This window comes from Chionomys nivalis, chromosome 16 (genome assembly GCF_950005125.1).
Source record: "Chionomys nivalis chromosome 16, mChiNiv1.1, whole genome shotgun sequence".
Lineage (NCBI taxonomy): Eukaryota > Metazoa > Chordata > Mammalia > Rodentia > Cricetidae > Chionomys > Chionomys nivalis.
The window spans coordinates 19,063,627-19,079,716 of NC_080101.1; the positions used below are offsets into that span (position 1 = coordinate 19,063,627).

A 16,090-nucleotide genomic window follows, 5' to 3' on the forward strand; every position below is an offset into this window, starting at 1 on the left:
AAAACTAGGACAAATAAAGCAAAGAATATAAGCCTTTGGTGAATCACCATGTGTCATGTTCAGTTCACGCTGTAAAGCCCTGTTCTTGGCCCTTAAGGACCACTGACTGATACACTTCACCTTCACTGTAAAAACGCCCTCTCCTATAAAAACATGCCACGAGCAAATCTGTGACAATGTAAACTTAATTACAGATATTCAATCTTTAACTGTTTTCAGATGACAGCTCCCTATGAAGCTGCGCACTTCAAGCTGCACAAAGCTATGCTTTCACCACTGTTTTTCCTTTTCAAAACCCAGTGTTAAGAATGGTGTTTAATGGGACAGTGACCATTGTGCCCATGAGTAGATGGAGATCATCAAGGCAAGATAGGGAAGGTGTAGGAGACTAGGAGCAGAAAGAACGGAAACAACAGGTCATAGGTCGTGACGGCTCCACCGCAGAGACACAAAGCTGTGACTTCACTGGTGGGTCAAAGGCACCATGAGGAACATTCTAGTGATGCTGCATCTCTATAATCCTTTCCTTCTTTTCCAATTTCCTAAGTAGCTTCTGGTGCAGTGAAATCTAAGTACAGTGCTATTTATGATTTAGTAGATTTTGGTGGCACAGAATAAACTCTTTTCTCGGCTCTAAAGAAAGTAGGTCTTGTTCCCTAACAGCTCTATTTTAAAAGGATTTTTATATAATAATATCTAACATTAAACCCCAAACTGCTAACATTCACCAAAAACTAACAATGTGTCAAGCACTGTCCTAGATACCCTGCATGTATTAACCAGTTTAAGCCTCACCATCTTATAAATATGTCCCTATTCTTATCCCAACTGTACCAATAGTCACACAACCAGTAGCAGGCAGCAGCACCACTGAAATCCAGGAAGCTAGACTCCAGACTCCAAGTGCAATCCTGCCCCTGCCATAGCTACTTTTCTGGTCATGCTATGACCAAGAGCAACATGGGAAGGAAAGCATTCACTTCATCTTGTACTTTCAGGCGACAGTCCATCACTGAAGGCAGGCAGAGCAGGAACTCAAGCCAGGAACGTGGAAGCAGGGACTAAAGTCATCGAGGGTGATGCTTACTGGCTTGCCTCTTGTGATTTGCTCAGCCTACTTTCTTATACAACACAGGACCACCTACCCAGGGACTAGGCCTTCCCACATCAATCACTAATGAAGAAAATGCTTCCAAAGACTTACCTATAGATCAATCTTATGTAGGCATTTTCTCAGTTAAGATTCCCTCTTCACAGATAGGTCTATGTTTGTGATAAGTTGACAAGAAAAAGTCAAGACAAGCCTCATCACTACAAAGACTGTTTCCTAATTCTTTTTTGTATGTGTGGTGTTGGGGATTGAGGCTATAGCTCTGCATAGGCTGGCAAGTATTTAACCAGTTATATCCCTCTCAATTCCTTCTTAAAAAAAAAAAACAAATATCACACACCTTTAATCCCAACAGACACAGGTGGGTGCATCTCTGTGAGATCAAAGTCAGTCTGACCTACAAAGTGAGTTTCTGACAGCCAAGACTATACAACAGAGAGAACACCCCATCTTTCAAGCTATCTGTATGTATATAGATGTGTGTATATAGATCTACATATATGTACCTATGGATATAGACAGACATGGTTTCTATAGACATATACATATCTCTACATATGTATCTATGTATGTGGAGAGACAGTGAAAATTGTGCACATGCATCATCACGGGGAGGAAATGCCCATGCCATGACATACATACGGAGGTTAGAAGACAAGCATGTGGAACCTTTACATTGCTGCTGGCTCTAGGGATCGAACTCAGGTTGCCAGACTTGTGCAGCAGGTGCCTTTACCCATGGAGCGACCTCATCATCTCTCCTAATTTGTTATAGTTTACAATATATACAGAGAAATAGGCTGATAATTCAGCCTTGCTGTACCAGTGCTCCTGTTAACTGAGAACAGCTTAACTCGTAAATTTATTATGAAGATTAAATGAACATAATACATACGGAGTAAATTAAGAAGTATCTAATGCATATTCAAGGTGTTATAAATGTTTGCCACATAGCAAATGACTTCCAGTTTTGTGCTAGGCTAGGTAGTTTTTTAATTAAAGAACAAAACTTCATACATTTACTCAGACATCCCGTTTGTCTCAGACAATGCAGCTGGTCTTACCTTGCCTAGGAATAACATGAAGTCCCCCACTGTGTTGATGGCAGCCACTCGCAAAGCATTCTCCACCAAAATGACAAAGGCATCCTTTGCTGAGGTGCAGAAGTTGGTGCTATTGATAGCCGTGGCTGTGTATGCATTCTAGACAAAAGGGAAAGACTTTTATCGTCACCAGAAACGCACTTTGGAAAGACACAAACCATGCACATTGTTTGCAATGCACCTTGTGAAGAGACTTCAGTCAAGCACACAGCTTTCATGAGACCTAAAGACTGGGCACAGAACATGAGGTATAGATGGACAGATGGACAGATGGATGGACAGATGGACGGATGGAAACTGCTATGGTCAAAGGAGCCTCTTTCCAGTCCTCTTAGTTTGGCCCTGTAAAAACACTTACTAACACACACACACATACACACACACACACACACACACACTCTGACATTCGTGAACTTTCTGTCTTTTGGAAACTACACATAATTTAAACTTTCCTGGATGTCTCAAATTGTGACTGGAAGGATCAGGGGTGCACTGCTAACCATTTCTTTGTTGGCTGAAAAATACAGAGCGTTCCAGAGCTGAGGAAAAAGAAGTGCAACTGAATAGGTCACTGCCTGTGGTGTCAGCGGGGAGTCACAGCACTCTGAGCAACTCAGCATGGCTGTGAGAGAAAGACTGCCATCATAAAGACTGGGATAACTGCCTGCCTGAATGTTCATTTCAGAAGCTAAAAGATGCAGCATATCTTTAGTCACAATATTATTTTTCTATTAGCATTCATTCATTCATTCATTCATTCACATTTTGTTTCCTTACACTGCCATCTGCCCACATGTCTTATCAGTTAGAAGAGGGCAGGGTACAAAGAATCAATCACTTAACTGAAGTGCTCCACATGGTTTTTTTTTTTTCTATCTTCTATGAAAACTCTTTTTGAAGCATTCTGTAAAATGCCTGAGTGAAGTAAAAATAAACCATCCTTTGAACCTGGGTTACAGTCATAGTTGGGAAACTAAGGGAAGCAACTGTTCCAGCCAGACTTGCTCTCACAGAACACAGAACGGTTCCCAGTGCTCACTGGCTCCCTAAGCACTCAGAAGAATACCCATATAGCCATTATTCCAGAGCAGAGATGGTCAGGCCACCACCTAAGGGCTCTGGCCATGCCTGGCCTATTGGCAGCATTCAAAAATAAGGTTTTATAGGACGATGTACTGATAAGATTTGGCAGCAATGAGCACTTATGACTAAGACCACATGGCCCTTACAACCCAGATATTTTTCTGGTTCTTTCCAGAAAAAGAAACTGGCCAGTCTCTGTTCTGCAGGACTGCCAAGGATCCACACTAAGCTAGGTACAGGTTACAGGACCTCCTCTTCACCCTTTTAGAAACACAAGCCTAAAATGCTCACTTCAACTTTTCACAGCTTTTGATGTTTTAGCATAATATTTTATTATAATTCTTTTTTTTTAAACTTCCCACGTAGGTGCTGTGGACCAAACCTAGAGCACAAATGGTCCAAGCAGTGATCTAATAAGCTATGGCCCCAGACCTTCACAAATCTCTTATTGATCTATTTACTTCATTGTTGAGATAAAAGTTCTTGTGTAGACTGATCTCAAACTTGCTATATGTCCAAGAACGGCCTTGAATTCCTAATCCTCCTGCCGCAACCTCCATAATGCTTGGATTATAGGCATGCAATACCATGCCTGGCTAATTCTTCAATGCAATAATTTACAGGAAGACATCTTCAGTGATCTGGGATGTAACTCCCTTGAAGAGAAAAGTCTTACTTCCTTATCTGTTTATTTTTCCAGTGCTTGAACTTGTTAGGTGAATGCTTTACCTGAGCCACATCCTCAGCCCTAATCTCCTTTACTGTAAGACATGATAGAGAGACTAGGAACCAGTTATTAACAATGCGTTTCCAGGAGAAAATACCCTCCCACACTGAGGACCCAGGTCCGGTTGCCAGCACCCAGTGGTGAGTCACAACCTCACAACTGTCCATTAAACCCAGCTGCAGAGGATCTGGTGCCCTCTTCTGGCCTCTGCAGGCACTAGGCATACATATATGCAGGAAAAGCATTCATACGCATAAAAGTAAATAAAAAATCTAATAAAAATGCATCCTGATTTAAAAATCATTATAATGTCCAAAATTAAGAAAAGTAGGCAACTCACTAATTATTTATTTATTTATTTTCTTAAAATAGTTTTACTGTCTATCTCAAGTTGTCCTATAACTCACTCAGTATCTTAAACTTTTGATCATCGTCCCTCAGCCTCTCAAGTGCTAGGATTACAGGCGGAGCCATGGTGCCTGGATAGAAATCCTATTTAAACCAATGAGGTTGATAGGAACAAGTCAGGTTTAACTATGATGTACCCATGTCCCAGTTCCACCAGGAGTCCCCTCGAGCCAGGAGGCTTCATGTACCAATCCCCATCTCTGTTATCAGTGTTATCACTGCCTCCAGCAAGAATCCAAGCCTTGCTAACTAAACAAAAAATGCTTCTGAGTTCATCTGAGAATCCATTACTTGCTGTAGTCTACAGCTTGAAACAAGGAAATGTGAGCTGTTTAAATATTTTCTATAAAAATGTACTTTGTGTTCTTTAAGTACACACACACACACACACACACACACACACACACACACAATACATGTACTATTAGCAGGAGTATGAGATATGAAAAGGACCAGACAAAGTAAGGCTTAAACACTCCTTCCACCTCGAGGACAAGCAATGTGCTACAACGCTCCTGTCTCCAACGCTCCTCTACAGCCCAGGAAATACTGCCTAGTTATAGCTGTACTGGGGAATTGCTAATGTAAAAGAATACCAAGTATGCTGGGCACGTGTGTGTTGTGGCACACAAAAAAGGTCTTGCTCCCAGAAAACAAGCTGTATGGTTCTAAGCGCTCACCAGCCGGCACACAGTGTTAAACAGTAAGTCCCACACGCTGCCAGAGGAGAGTGAGACCAGCATGGTCCCAAGCCCAAAGGTAAACATGTTCTCCCGGGAGCAATCTCTGCACTGATGTGAGTTCAGACAGACTGGATGTGCCGTCACCTTCATGTCACAGCCAGCACTGGAGAACAAGAAGTAGTTCATAGGTGGTTGTTTGTACAGTTCCACTCTATCAATAATAAATGGCATCTCAATGCTGCTCTGCAAACCCTCCAGAGCAGCAGCAAACCTTGGCCCAGGGATAACGGACACCACGGCCCTAAGAACGCTTTGCCGGCCTCTGAGAAGACAGCAAGGTCTCTGCCTCAAGCAGCTGTCAGTCTACAGGTTAAGATGAAGAAAGGCAGAGTCACTTCCTTGGAGTTCTCACAGATGCATGGCTCATGGCTATAGAAGCTCAGCAGAGGACCGGGTGATGAGAAGAAGCTTACCAATGACTACAGGCAGAACCATCGAGGCTCAGTGGGGGCCAGATGAGTGCTAGAAGGGAGCCATTCCAGGAGCAACCCAGAAACTGAATATTCAAAGGGTTCTGGGGCGGGGACCGGGAACCGAGACCAGAGAGACAGTCCTAGCACATTTCCCTGAGGACCAGCTACTTCCGCTAAGAATAAAAGTCAAGGACAATGACTTTCAGTACCTCTATCAATGTCTCAGGCCAAATTGTAAAGATCTTTATTCAGGTTGTTCCGGGTGTTACTATTTTGAAATGAGTTTCTAAACACTCATACGTCCATGGATAATAATATGATCTGTAAAAATGTCTTGAATATACTCTTAGTGAATATAATGAAACATTATGCCTACTTTCTCGTGTTAGTTATAGAGCTCAATAAAGCAAAGCCCAGGTATGCTCGCTGCCATTGCCGCGGATCTACCACCTTCCAGCTAACAGGCAATGTTACAGGCAAACGAAGGGAAAGTCAATCACTTAGAGGGGAATAGTAAGAAAGTCGATTTCGCGCTGACCTGTTGGATGAGGGCATCGATACATTACGATTGATTTTCAGGGAATGGAAAAGTGGAGAGGAAAAAAAAAGATGGGAGGAGCTGGCAAGATGGTTTAGAGGCCAAATGTGCTTGCGAAGCAGAAGCCAGCTAAAGTGGAAGGAGAGAATCGGCTCCATAAAATTGTCCTCTGACCTCTACATGTGCATGATGATGACGTGGACACACACACACACACACAAATACTAATAAACAACATCAACAAAAATTAAATGGTAAGAGACCTCTATGGCAAGTTCTACTTGTTTAGATGTAGAAAGGCTTCCCTAACTGCTAACTTCTTCAGTCAACCTTAGAACTTATACCTCCTGGGGTTTGGGCGATGACTCAGTCGGTAAAGTGCTTGCTAAGCATGAGGACTTGAGTTTGATCCTTAGAATCATGTGAAAATTTAGGCACAGTGGCATGCATTTTTGCTCCCAGAACTGGGGAGACAGGAGACCCCCTGAGGCTTGCTGGCCAGCCAGGTTAACTGAATCAGCAAGCTGCAGGTTCAGTGAAAGACGCTGTCTCAAAACACAGGTAGCCAGTGATGGAGGAGGACACCAGTCACCGACCTCTGGGCTCCACACATGTGAACGCACAGAGAAACATGGACACATGCACACACACAGAAAAGAGGAGGACACCAGACACCGACCTCAGGGCTCCACACATGTGAACACACATGGACACATGCACACACACAGACAGAAAAAAATAGCACTTCCTCTGATAATGTTCCTCAGACCCATATTGTAGTGCTCTGTTTGACCAACACAAAAGAACAAAACAATCTAAAAAGGATAAGAACCCATAACAGAATTCCTCTAAAGGAAAGCTTTCAAGCAGTATTTAAAATATTGCAAAGACAAAAATTAAAAAAATAAGCATGTGAATTAAGAGATTATCTTTGCAAAAAGATAAATCCAATGACATGTTTATCCATGTATTGAAACTAAGATTAATGAAATAATGATGTCAGTGAGCACATACATTAGTTTAAAAACAGGAATAGGACTGGAGCATATTCAGTCAAAAAACAACATATAATACCAGAAGAAAACCACAATTTCTTTCAATTAAGTTTAATGATCTTGGAAGAAGAAATAACTCTCATTTGAAAATGAGAGTCAGGTGAGGATATTTTACCTGGTTTAAGTAGTTTAGGCACTTTTCAAGACACCAGAGGCAACAAATGCAAGACTTCAGCATGCATCGTGCACAAGCATTTTCCTGGACAGAGGAAGAAAGTAAAATAGTTAACAAACACACAAGCAAAAATCTAACCATCATGCATGCAACTTTTCTAGGCAAACAAAAGTTCAAGAACCACAATCTAAGCTTCAAAGCCCCCACGCCCATTTCTTTCCTCTTTCAATACAATGGCTGAATCATCTTAAAAACAGTTCGAATCAGTATTTATTTATTTACTAATGATTGCATATGTGGAAAAGTAAAGGCATATAGGACTAGCAAGAAATTTAAAACCTAATTAAGAGAAAATCAATGCTAAACACCAAAAGGTGAGAGTCAGAACGTGGCTGACAATGTGCTGAGACGGAAAACAGAGAATGCTGCATGGGAAAGGGACTCAGAACTGGTTTCTAGACAGAGGAAGATTTTGAGTTAAACTACATTGAAATCCACGCTATTCCCAAAGCTAGGTAGGGAATTCCTATCTTCTGGATAGCAACCCTTTGTGAGCTGTAAGGATTACGAGACTCTCTTGCCTCTTTGGTCTTTTAAATGCTTCCTCTGCCACAGAGAAACCTTTTGGTTTGGGATCATTTTATTTATCAGCTTTCACTTCTGTTGCCTATGCTTTTCTGTTTTTTTTTTTAAAAAACAACAACAACAACAACAAAAACTCCTTTCCTAGATCAATGTCAAAGACCACTGTTCCCGTTTTTTTCTATCAGCAGTAAGAGACTTATTGTCACACTTACTGACTTCCGGTGCACTGTCACATGGTAGGGACACTTGGCTAACGGTACTGTCCTAGACACGAGGGTTTGAATGCTCTTACCACAGAGCTATGAGCAATGATGTGATGCTGTAAGGTTTGGATGTGCTAAAGAGTTTGACTTGATTATTCAACAGTTAACACATGTATCAGAACACGCTGCGTCCCGTATGCATGTACAGTTATCATGGGTTTATTAAAAACACACTTAGAAAAGACACAAGGTAGAAACGAGTTTCTAACTCAATACCCCCAGTGACCAGCGACTAGACAGACACTCCAGGGCATGTGCAATGCACAGGTGTGAGACCAGGAGAAAGAGCTGGATCCCACTTCGTTTAGACTCTGAGGAAGACATTCAGAAGTTGATATCCTACTATATGCAAAAATGAGGTTTGTCGTACGCTCCCAGGGAAGCCTAGCTAACCCCTACACCGTCCTCCATGAACGTACACTCCCAAGAAAGCCTAAGCTATCCCCTACACCACCCACCCCCACGCACATATACTCCCAGGTAAGCCTGGCCACCCACCCCCCAACTCCCACCTGTACCCCTACCTTTCCTTTGAGCTGGCTGTGTATATACATGAGGATCATCCTCGGGATTTTGACTAGGGTGATAATGAAGGATCCTTTTGCCACAGTACCAAGGTGGTAGCGAATAAGGCGGTTCACTGATGCCAGAATAGGTGTGAATGGCAAATTCCTTTTATCCCTATTTTAAAAATGATCAGAAAGATAATTAAAACATAAGCCTAGAACATGGAGAAAACACAAATATAAATACAAATGGTCTGGAATCTGAAGGAGTGCGAAACAAAAGGACTGTAGAGTACTATCTAGCTTTAGGATAGAATGGCAAAGTAACCGCCCAAAACATGAAGGTGCCACAAACTCAGTTTTGTTTCTCTATGGTAGTACCATGTGGTTCTGTAACTTTATGCTCTGAAACTTTAGATAAGACTGTTCTAGACATGAGGATTTGAATGCTCTTTAAAAAGTTCTTATTAATGAATATTTGAGGAATAAATGGTATCATCAGAAAACAGAAATTAAAAAACAATCTACTGCTGGCTGGATGTGGTGGTAGCACTCAGGAGACAGAGATAGGTAGATCTCGGAGTTTGAGGCCAACCCGGTGTACAGAGTGAGTTCCAGGACAGCCAGGGCTACACAGAGAACCCTGCTTCACAAACAAAACAAACAAAAAGTCTACCACTGGTAGCCCATTGCAGGAGATTGCTGTGTGATTTATCCCTTTAGGTCTCAGCCCTGAAGTGAGCAAAATGGTTGGTTACACAACAGTTCTTCTGAGAGAAGCAAATGAGGCTTGCCTCTAATAGCCTTTTGCATCTGACACGCAACAAGGTTTTCTCTCTTCCAGAAGGTGGTTTAGGTTACACCATACATAGTCTGCTGCCCCAAACAGGCTGTTAGGCAATCCCAGGAAAGCGTGAGGAACTGGAATACCCAACCCCGGAGTCAGCAACTGCACCATTGTGTCATGACCCCCCGCAACCCTGTTCCCTTGTAGACATGGTTACCGAATGAACTGGAGTTTTCTCACAGGTAAAGCGTCTCACCTGGTGAAATAGTACGTCACCACGGCCCCTGCCACAGTCATCTGCTGGCACGCGAGAATGAACTCACTGATCCAAATCAGGCCGACCACGTGGTACCACCACATGTACTGCAAAGGCCCAGAAATCCTGTACTCCACAAAACCTTGATCGTTCTGAACAGCACTGCCTAGGAAAATGTCAAGGAAGCAAAGAAGTACCACGTAAAGCAGAAACCAAGACACATGAATAGACAGCGAACGTAGGCGATCAGCAAGACTGCCTGGGACAGGTGCCACTCCTGGGCACAAGTCTGCAGGGCTCTTAGTGCTGTTCACTAACTAAGGGACAGCAATTGTGATCACTCAGCACACTGTGAAATTTAACATTATCCAATTACACATTAGGCATTGGAGAAAGTGTTTAACATACTCTATTTAAATATAGTTCTAGTTCCACTATCGGTTATTTAGGCATGAATTTTCAAACACTTCAAGGCTTTTTCTTTTTTTGCCAGGTGCTATTTATCCAGTCATTATAGATCTAAACTATTAACTAAGCATAACAATGAATGTTATATTCATTTAGTGAGTACGAGCTGAATGGACAGAGATGTTTCACACAAGTTTACTATCTTTATACACGCTACTTTAATTAACTAATCAATTAAATTAATACGTGTATCTTAACATCTGGTACTGAGTCCAGCTATCAATAAGTTAGAGCTTACCTACAAAACTGTAGTCCAGGATGACTCTGGACTGGGAAGCGACTGCAGAGAGGCTATGAATTCATTCATTCATTGTACAATGGATCCAAAACTGATTAAATTGAGAACTCACTTAAAATCCACGACTCTCTCAAGATTAAGAAGCAGTTTTGGTCTTAGCTAGCTAGCCTAGATGCAACCTGCTAAGATCTGCTAAAAATCACGAAGAGGGAATGAGTTATTGAAGACCCTATTATTAGATTTGATGGCTACTGCATCTTCATCAATAAATGTATGAAGAGCTGTATCTCTCTGGACTGGTGTGTGTGTGTGTGTGTGTGTGTGTACACACGTGTACTACGGATCAAGAGGCCCTCATTCATAGGCAAGCACTCTACTACTGAGCCACACCCCCAACCCACTCTGATGATTTAAAATATCTGACTGTAAATTAGATTCATGGAAAAGAGGAAGAAGCCACACTTCTTCTTACCGGTAGTGCCGAGGAAAAGAAGCGTCATTATCCAGTATGCCCAAAATAAGACAAGAGCAAAAAAGGTCCAGAAGGGCTGGAAGACGAGCAGCGGCAAGTGTATGAAGACCTTGCCAGCCACGTGGAACAAGGCGATGGTGAGAGCCACGCGCTTGCGCATTACCAGCATTATCAGGAACAGAATGACCTGAGCGGAGGACGAAAGGAAAGGGTTACTTCTCTGCACGATTCTAACTCAGCTTTCCCAGTGCGTTCAGAGAGGAATTTCCAACTTTGCCTTTCCCTACTAATTACTAGTCAAAATGTGTTGTTGGGGTGGGGATCTGGCTCAGTGGTAGAGCGCTAGACTAGCAAGTGCAAGGCCCTGGAGACATCTTTAGTGTGTGGGGGAGGGCAACAAATGTTGTCAGTCGGGGCTAAGATTCTTCATTTGCGTAGCTAAGTGCCTATCATTCTGAGAAATGGTAGGAGAATTATATGCCATCACCTCAAAGCAAGCGGAGAATTTATTTATATTTATCTCCTTTGTTGACAGAAACTCCTTACGTGGGATGTGAGGCCAGAACAACCATTTGTCTACTCACTCTCCACTTGTTCCCTACAGAAGCTAGCATACAGAATTATAGCGAAAGAAGCATAATTAACAAATATCTTGGAGCCCTCAGCTTTAGTGGCATTATTGTTATTACTAGTCTCACTGATGCGCAAAAACTGCTTGGGTTCACCCCTCATTTAGCTATAGGCTAGTCAGTAAGATTTTTATTGTATAACAAATGTCTAAGTACAGTGCACCTGACCCATATTTTCAATACAACATATACTGTTAAAAGTTAAGTTTTAAATAAAATAAATGGGAAATAATGAATGAACAAATAAGAGGAATGGTTTTCTCAATCTTAATAAACTGTTTCTTAAAATGTAATTATATTATGACAATAAGAAATACATCATTAGCAATGACAACATAAACATCCCAGGTGAAAAGTTATCTCAGAAAGCAGACAGGGCAGAACAAACTGTTGCATCAAAGAACACTCGTCAATTAGAGAAGCCTCTACCAGACTTTGAACAGAAACTAAACAATGGGGCAGGAATCCAAGGATCAGAGTTTCCATTCCATTTATGGTCACCTGCTAACATGCACACGACACTGAGAGCAGTATTTGTACCATGCCCCCCCCCCCCCCCGCCAACTCACAGTGAACACTGTAGCTGAAATGGCATAGATGAGGAGGGCCCGCAGATTGTCTTCAGCTATCTGAAGCTGTTCAGGAATAACTGTTTCTTTGGAGGACCTTCTTTGCTTTGCATATAGCCACCATAGTACACCTGTGCCACCTGGAGATAAATAACAATAGTTTTTTGCAAAAAAAATCCATACAAAAATATGTAACATATATGCTCAATTTTCTGGACCTACACTTTTTTTTACAGCATGAATGAGACACAGTGACAACCCATTTATCTACTCTTTGGAAGCATAAGAAGGAAAGTAGCTTTCATACTAAGTATCTACATCCTTTGCTGTAACAAATAGATTTTCTTCAAATATAAATCATTGACTATGAAGCTCAGGACAGTCACAGCAGCTAACTTCCAAGGAAAACTCATAACACCAATGCCTAGTGCGGATAGCCATGCAAATGATAAATATTTGCACAGTGATCACACAAACAAACAAAGGGTATAAGAGAGTAATTCTCACCAAAGGTAGGAAAGAAAGCAGGAGACCTCTGATGGCATAAAGGTCTTTATCTCTACTGCTAGTTCAGATGTAAAAAGGAGGCTGAAGAAAAGGCAAACCTGCTGCCTGTAATAGCCTAATTTCCCCTCAGTGCATTCCTTTAGTACCTATCCACCAGGAAAGGGAACAGGGCAGGAAACAAGTCCCCACTCTCTCTGCTCCTTGCTTGAGCTTACACAGCAATCAGAAAGTAGAAATTAACAGGAAGTAAGTCAGAGCAGAATATGAAGTTTAAGGAAAAAAACCTAAAAGGAGGGATAGGGCGTTGGTGGCACACGCCTTTCATCCCAGCACTCGGGAGGCAGAGGCAGGCGAATCTCTGTGAGTTCAAGTCCAGCCTGGTCTATAAGAGCTAGTTCCAGGACAGGCTCCAAAACCACAGAGAAACCCTGTCTCGAAAAACCAAAAAAAAAAAAAAAAAAAAAAAAAAAAAGAAAGCACTGCTAATATTTTAACACAGATAATCAAGGCTTCCCTGAGAAGACCTGTCTGGGCAAGAGAATAAAGACAGAGAAAGAGTGACTTTAAAAGTCCCTAAGGAAAATGTTCTCTGGGCAAAAGTCTAAGGCTTTTGAGTCAAAAGTCTCATGAGGTGAGACATGACTGGCTGGAGAGCTCTTTCTCTGACCCTAAAGAGACCACCGAGCCATCCTAACGCAAGTTTGCAAGAGCAACGTGCTAGGAGGCATGGGCGCAGGGACAGACGGGGACCTGTAATGAGTTATTGGCTACAATGAGGAACTGACATTCAAACAGAGCGTGGGGAGAGTAATACAGTAATGCCTGACAGATCAAAAACTGAACTGAGAGCTATGCTTACCAACCTGATCCACATCTGTTCCTGAGTGACTAACTCAAAAGGAAGCTCCCTATCATGTTTGTTAGTGAATACCAACTATGAATTTTCCTTCTTATGAAAATGTAAAGAAACCAAGCCAACTAAGTATATAGTGATGCACGCCTTTAATCCCAGCACTCAGGAGGCAGAGGCAGGCAGATCTCTGCGAGTTCAAGACCAGTCTGGTCTACAGAGGGAGTTCCAGGACAGGTCCAAAGCTACAGAGAAATCCTGTCTCAAAAAACAAACAAACAAACAACAACAACAACAACAACAAAAAACCTCTTCCCTTTTGACATTCCAAGGTACCAGGAAATTGCTTGGTAAACTAACTATTCAACATATCAGAAAAAGGAAGGAATTACACTCTCTACAAACAAAAGGAACAGGAAGTTCAGAGAGGAGCTGACACCCTAGGAAGGTGGAATGAATGGCAAGGACGCTGAGGAGCTGCTGCTCACAGCAGGCACTGTGAACCTGTGCTAGCACCCCATGATCCCCTGACAGTGTGACCTGATTTACCCACTACAACTATTAAGCGGTCACTATTCATTTTACAAATTATAAAACTGAAATGAGAAAAGTTAAGTCGCATGAAATACCATGTGCACTAAATGGCAGATTTCGATTATTCCAGCTACACATCTGAACATGAATTAGATTCAAATGGCTTCCAGGTGAAAAGAAAACACAGTAGAGGAGGGGGAACAGAATGGGAAGCAGGGTCAGCATAAGGAACTCTTCCCAATGCAAAAGAAAACAACAAAATTCCGAAAAGACAGTTTAGAAGACCATAAAATATTCATGGAATAAGCAATGACCTGAGGAAAAAGCCACGGGGACAGGAACAATGACCAAATATAGAAACAAAAACACCTTTAGAGAGGTGTAAAAGAGCCGTCCCCAAATGATAGGCATGAATAAGAACCAGATTTATCTTTTTAAAATCTTTAAATTATTAAGGCGGCAGTAAGATTTATATAAAACTGTAAGGGATGAATTGGGCAAAGAAACAAAATGCAATACGGTCATTCTGAGATTTCTGGAGCAAATGCACAGGCCTGAAGGAACATCTGTGCCTGAACACAGCTCCATCCAATGCACAGGCCTGAAGGAACATATGTGCCTGAACACACCTCCATCCAATGCACAGGCCTGAAGGAACATATGTGCCTGAACACAGCTCCATCCAATACACAGGCCTGAAGGAACATATGTGCCTGAACACAGCTCTCCATCCAATACACAGGCCTGAAGGAACATATGTGTCTGAACACAGGTCCATCCAAAGCATTCAGGGCACTCTGTGCCTTACACACTTCAGCCCACCGAATCCAAACTGTGCGTGCAAAGGTAAAGACAATACTTGATAATCAAGAACTAGGAAAACATAGAATCCATTAAGTCCCTCATGAATAAATCATCTGAATTCAGTTAATACAAAGGTGAACCAAATTACCTATTCAGAAAGGCTTTTGGATACAGGATCAGTAGTTCCAACTAAGACTAGTCTAAGAAACCTAACCTGAAATGCAAACGTAAGGCAGGGGCCTTGCAAGACAAGGGCAAATAAATTCTGAAGGGACGGTATATAGAAATATTTTAAACTCAATAGTAACTTGAATGTAAATGCTGGGATTATCTGACAAGGTCTCAAGCACAAATGAGCTGAAGGGAGGGAGCAGGTGGCACAGGAAGTTAGGGAAGCAAGGGAAAAGCAAAACAAATCATTTCTGCCATTAACAATCACAGGATCAAGCAGTATTTTACAAATAAACAAACACAGGTTACCAAGTGCAGAAGTAGAAATATATTAGATACAAAGGCAATGATTGAAGACTGTCAGGGAAAATGGTGTATATGGAAACGCTAGAGAAACGGAAACACAAAAGCAGGAGACAGCAGCAGAAACAAACGCACCATTCAGATTACAGACATAAACGGAGAGACACAGTCAACTGGAGCTCGAAATGCTAACTAAATGCCGTGCATTCACAGACACGTGCACAGAAAAGGGTATGTGCTTCAAGTGCTAACCGGAGTGAAATGAGGAAGGGAATGTAATTATGACACCCTCAAGGCAAAAATAAACACTCATTCTGGAGAAGAAATAGCACGGGCAAATAAAAACTCCATTTTCTTCTTTTTATTTCGATTTACTACCATGAAATTAGTTAGGTACAATGAAAACAAAGAAGAAGACAATCACTTACCCAGTGAGCCCAGGATGACCAGAATTGTTAAGATCCACACAAGCACTCTCGATATGTACCTGATAATCACCATCAAAATCATGGACAGAACTGCAAGGAAGACAGAGACCACAAAGGATATCATATAAAAAACACAGGAAACTACAAAGAGAAAGACAACTATTGCTTTTCCTACAGGCATAGCTTGATGCTGTTAGTTCACGAGCACCATTTTGACAAGAAAGGAAACGGCTGTTTCTGCAATTACGGCTCACAGCCTTAAGTCCCATCTCTGAAAGTGAAGGTCCTCACTGTGTGGGTTGTAAACTACAGAAAAGAACGCATGCAAATGCACAGGGTAACCCCATGGTAGCCGAGGCTGCCGTGGAGTCGCCAGCAGGAAGACATGGGACATGCAAACACACACCAGTGCGGGAGGTGCAGA

General features: G+C 42.0%; 1 protein-coding gene across 3 annotated transcripts in view; it reads right to left on the minus strand.

Annotated features, from left to right (window-relative positions):
* The window catches only part of Slc44a1 (solute carrier family 44 member 1), a 148,535-nt gene that overhangs the window by 38,672 nt on the left and 93,773 nt on the right, over nt 1–16,090 (minus strand). For all 3 annotated transcript variants that reach the window (XM_057790341.1, XM_057790340.1, XM_057790339.1), the window contains exons 7-13: nt 15,667–15,756; nt 12,070–12,209; nt 10,872–11,058; nt 9,694–9,859; nt 8,669–8,825; nt 7,297–7,380; nt 2,176–2,313 (exon numbers count right to left, since the gene is read on the minus strand). In XM_057790341.1, the coding sequence (XP_057646324.1) occupies nt 2,176–2,313; nt 7,297–7,380; nt 8,669–8,825; nt 9,694–9,859; nt 10,872–11,058; nt 12,070–12,209; nt 15,667–15,756 (962 nt within the window). The remainder of the gene's footprint in view (nt 1–2,175; nt 2,314–7,296; nt 7,381–8,668; nt 8,826–9,693; nt 9,860–10,871; nt 11,059–12,069; nt 12,210–15,666; nt 15,757–16,090) is intronic.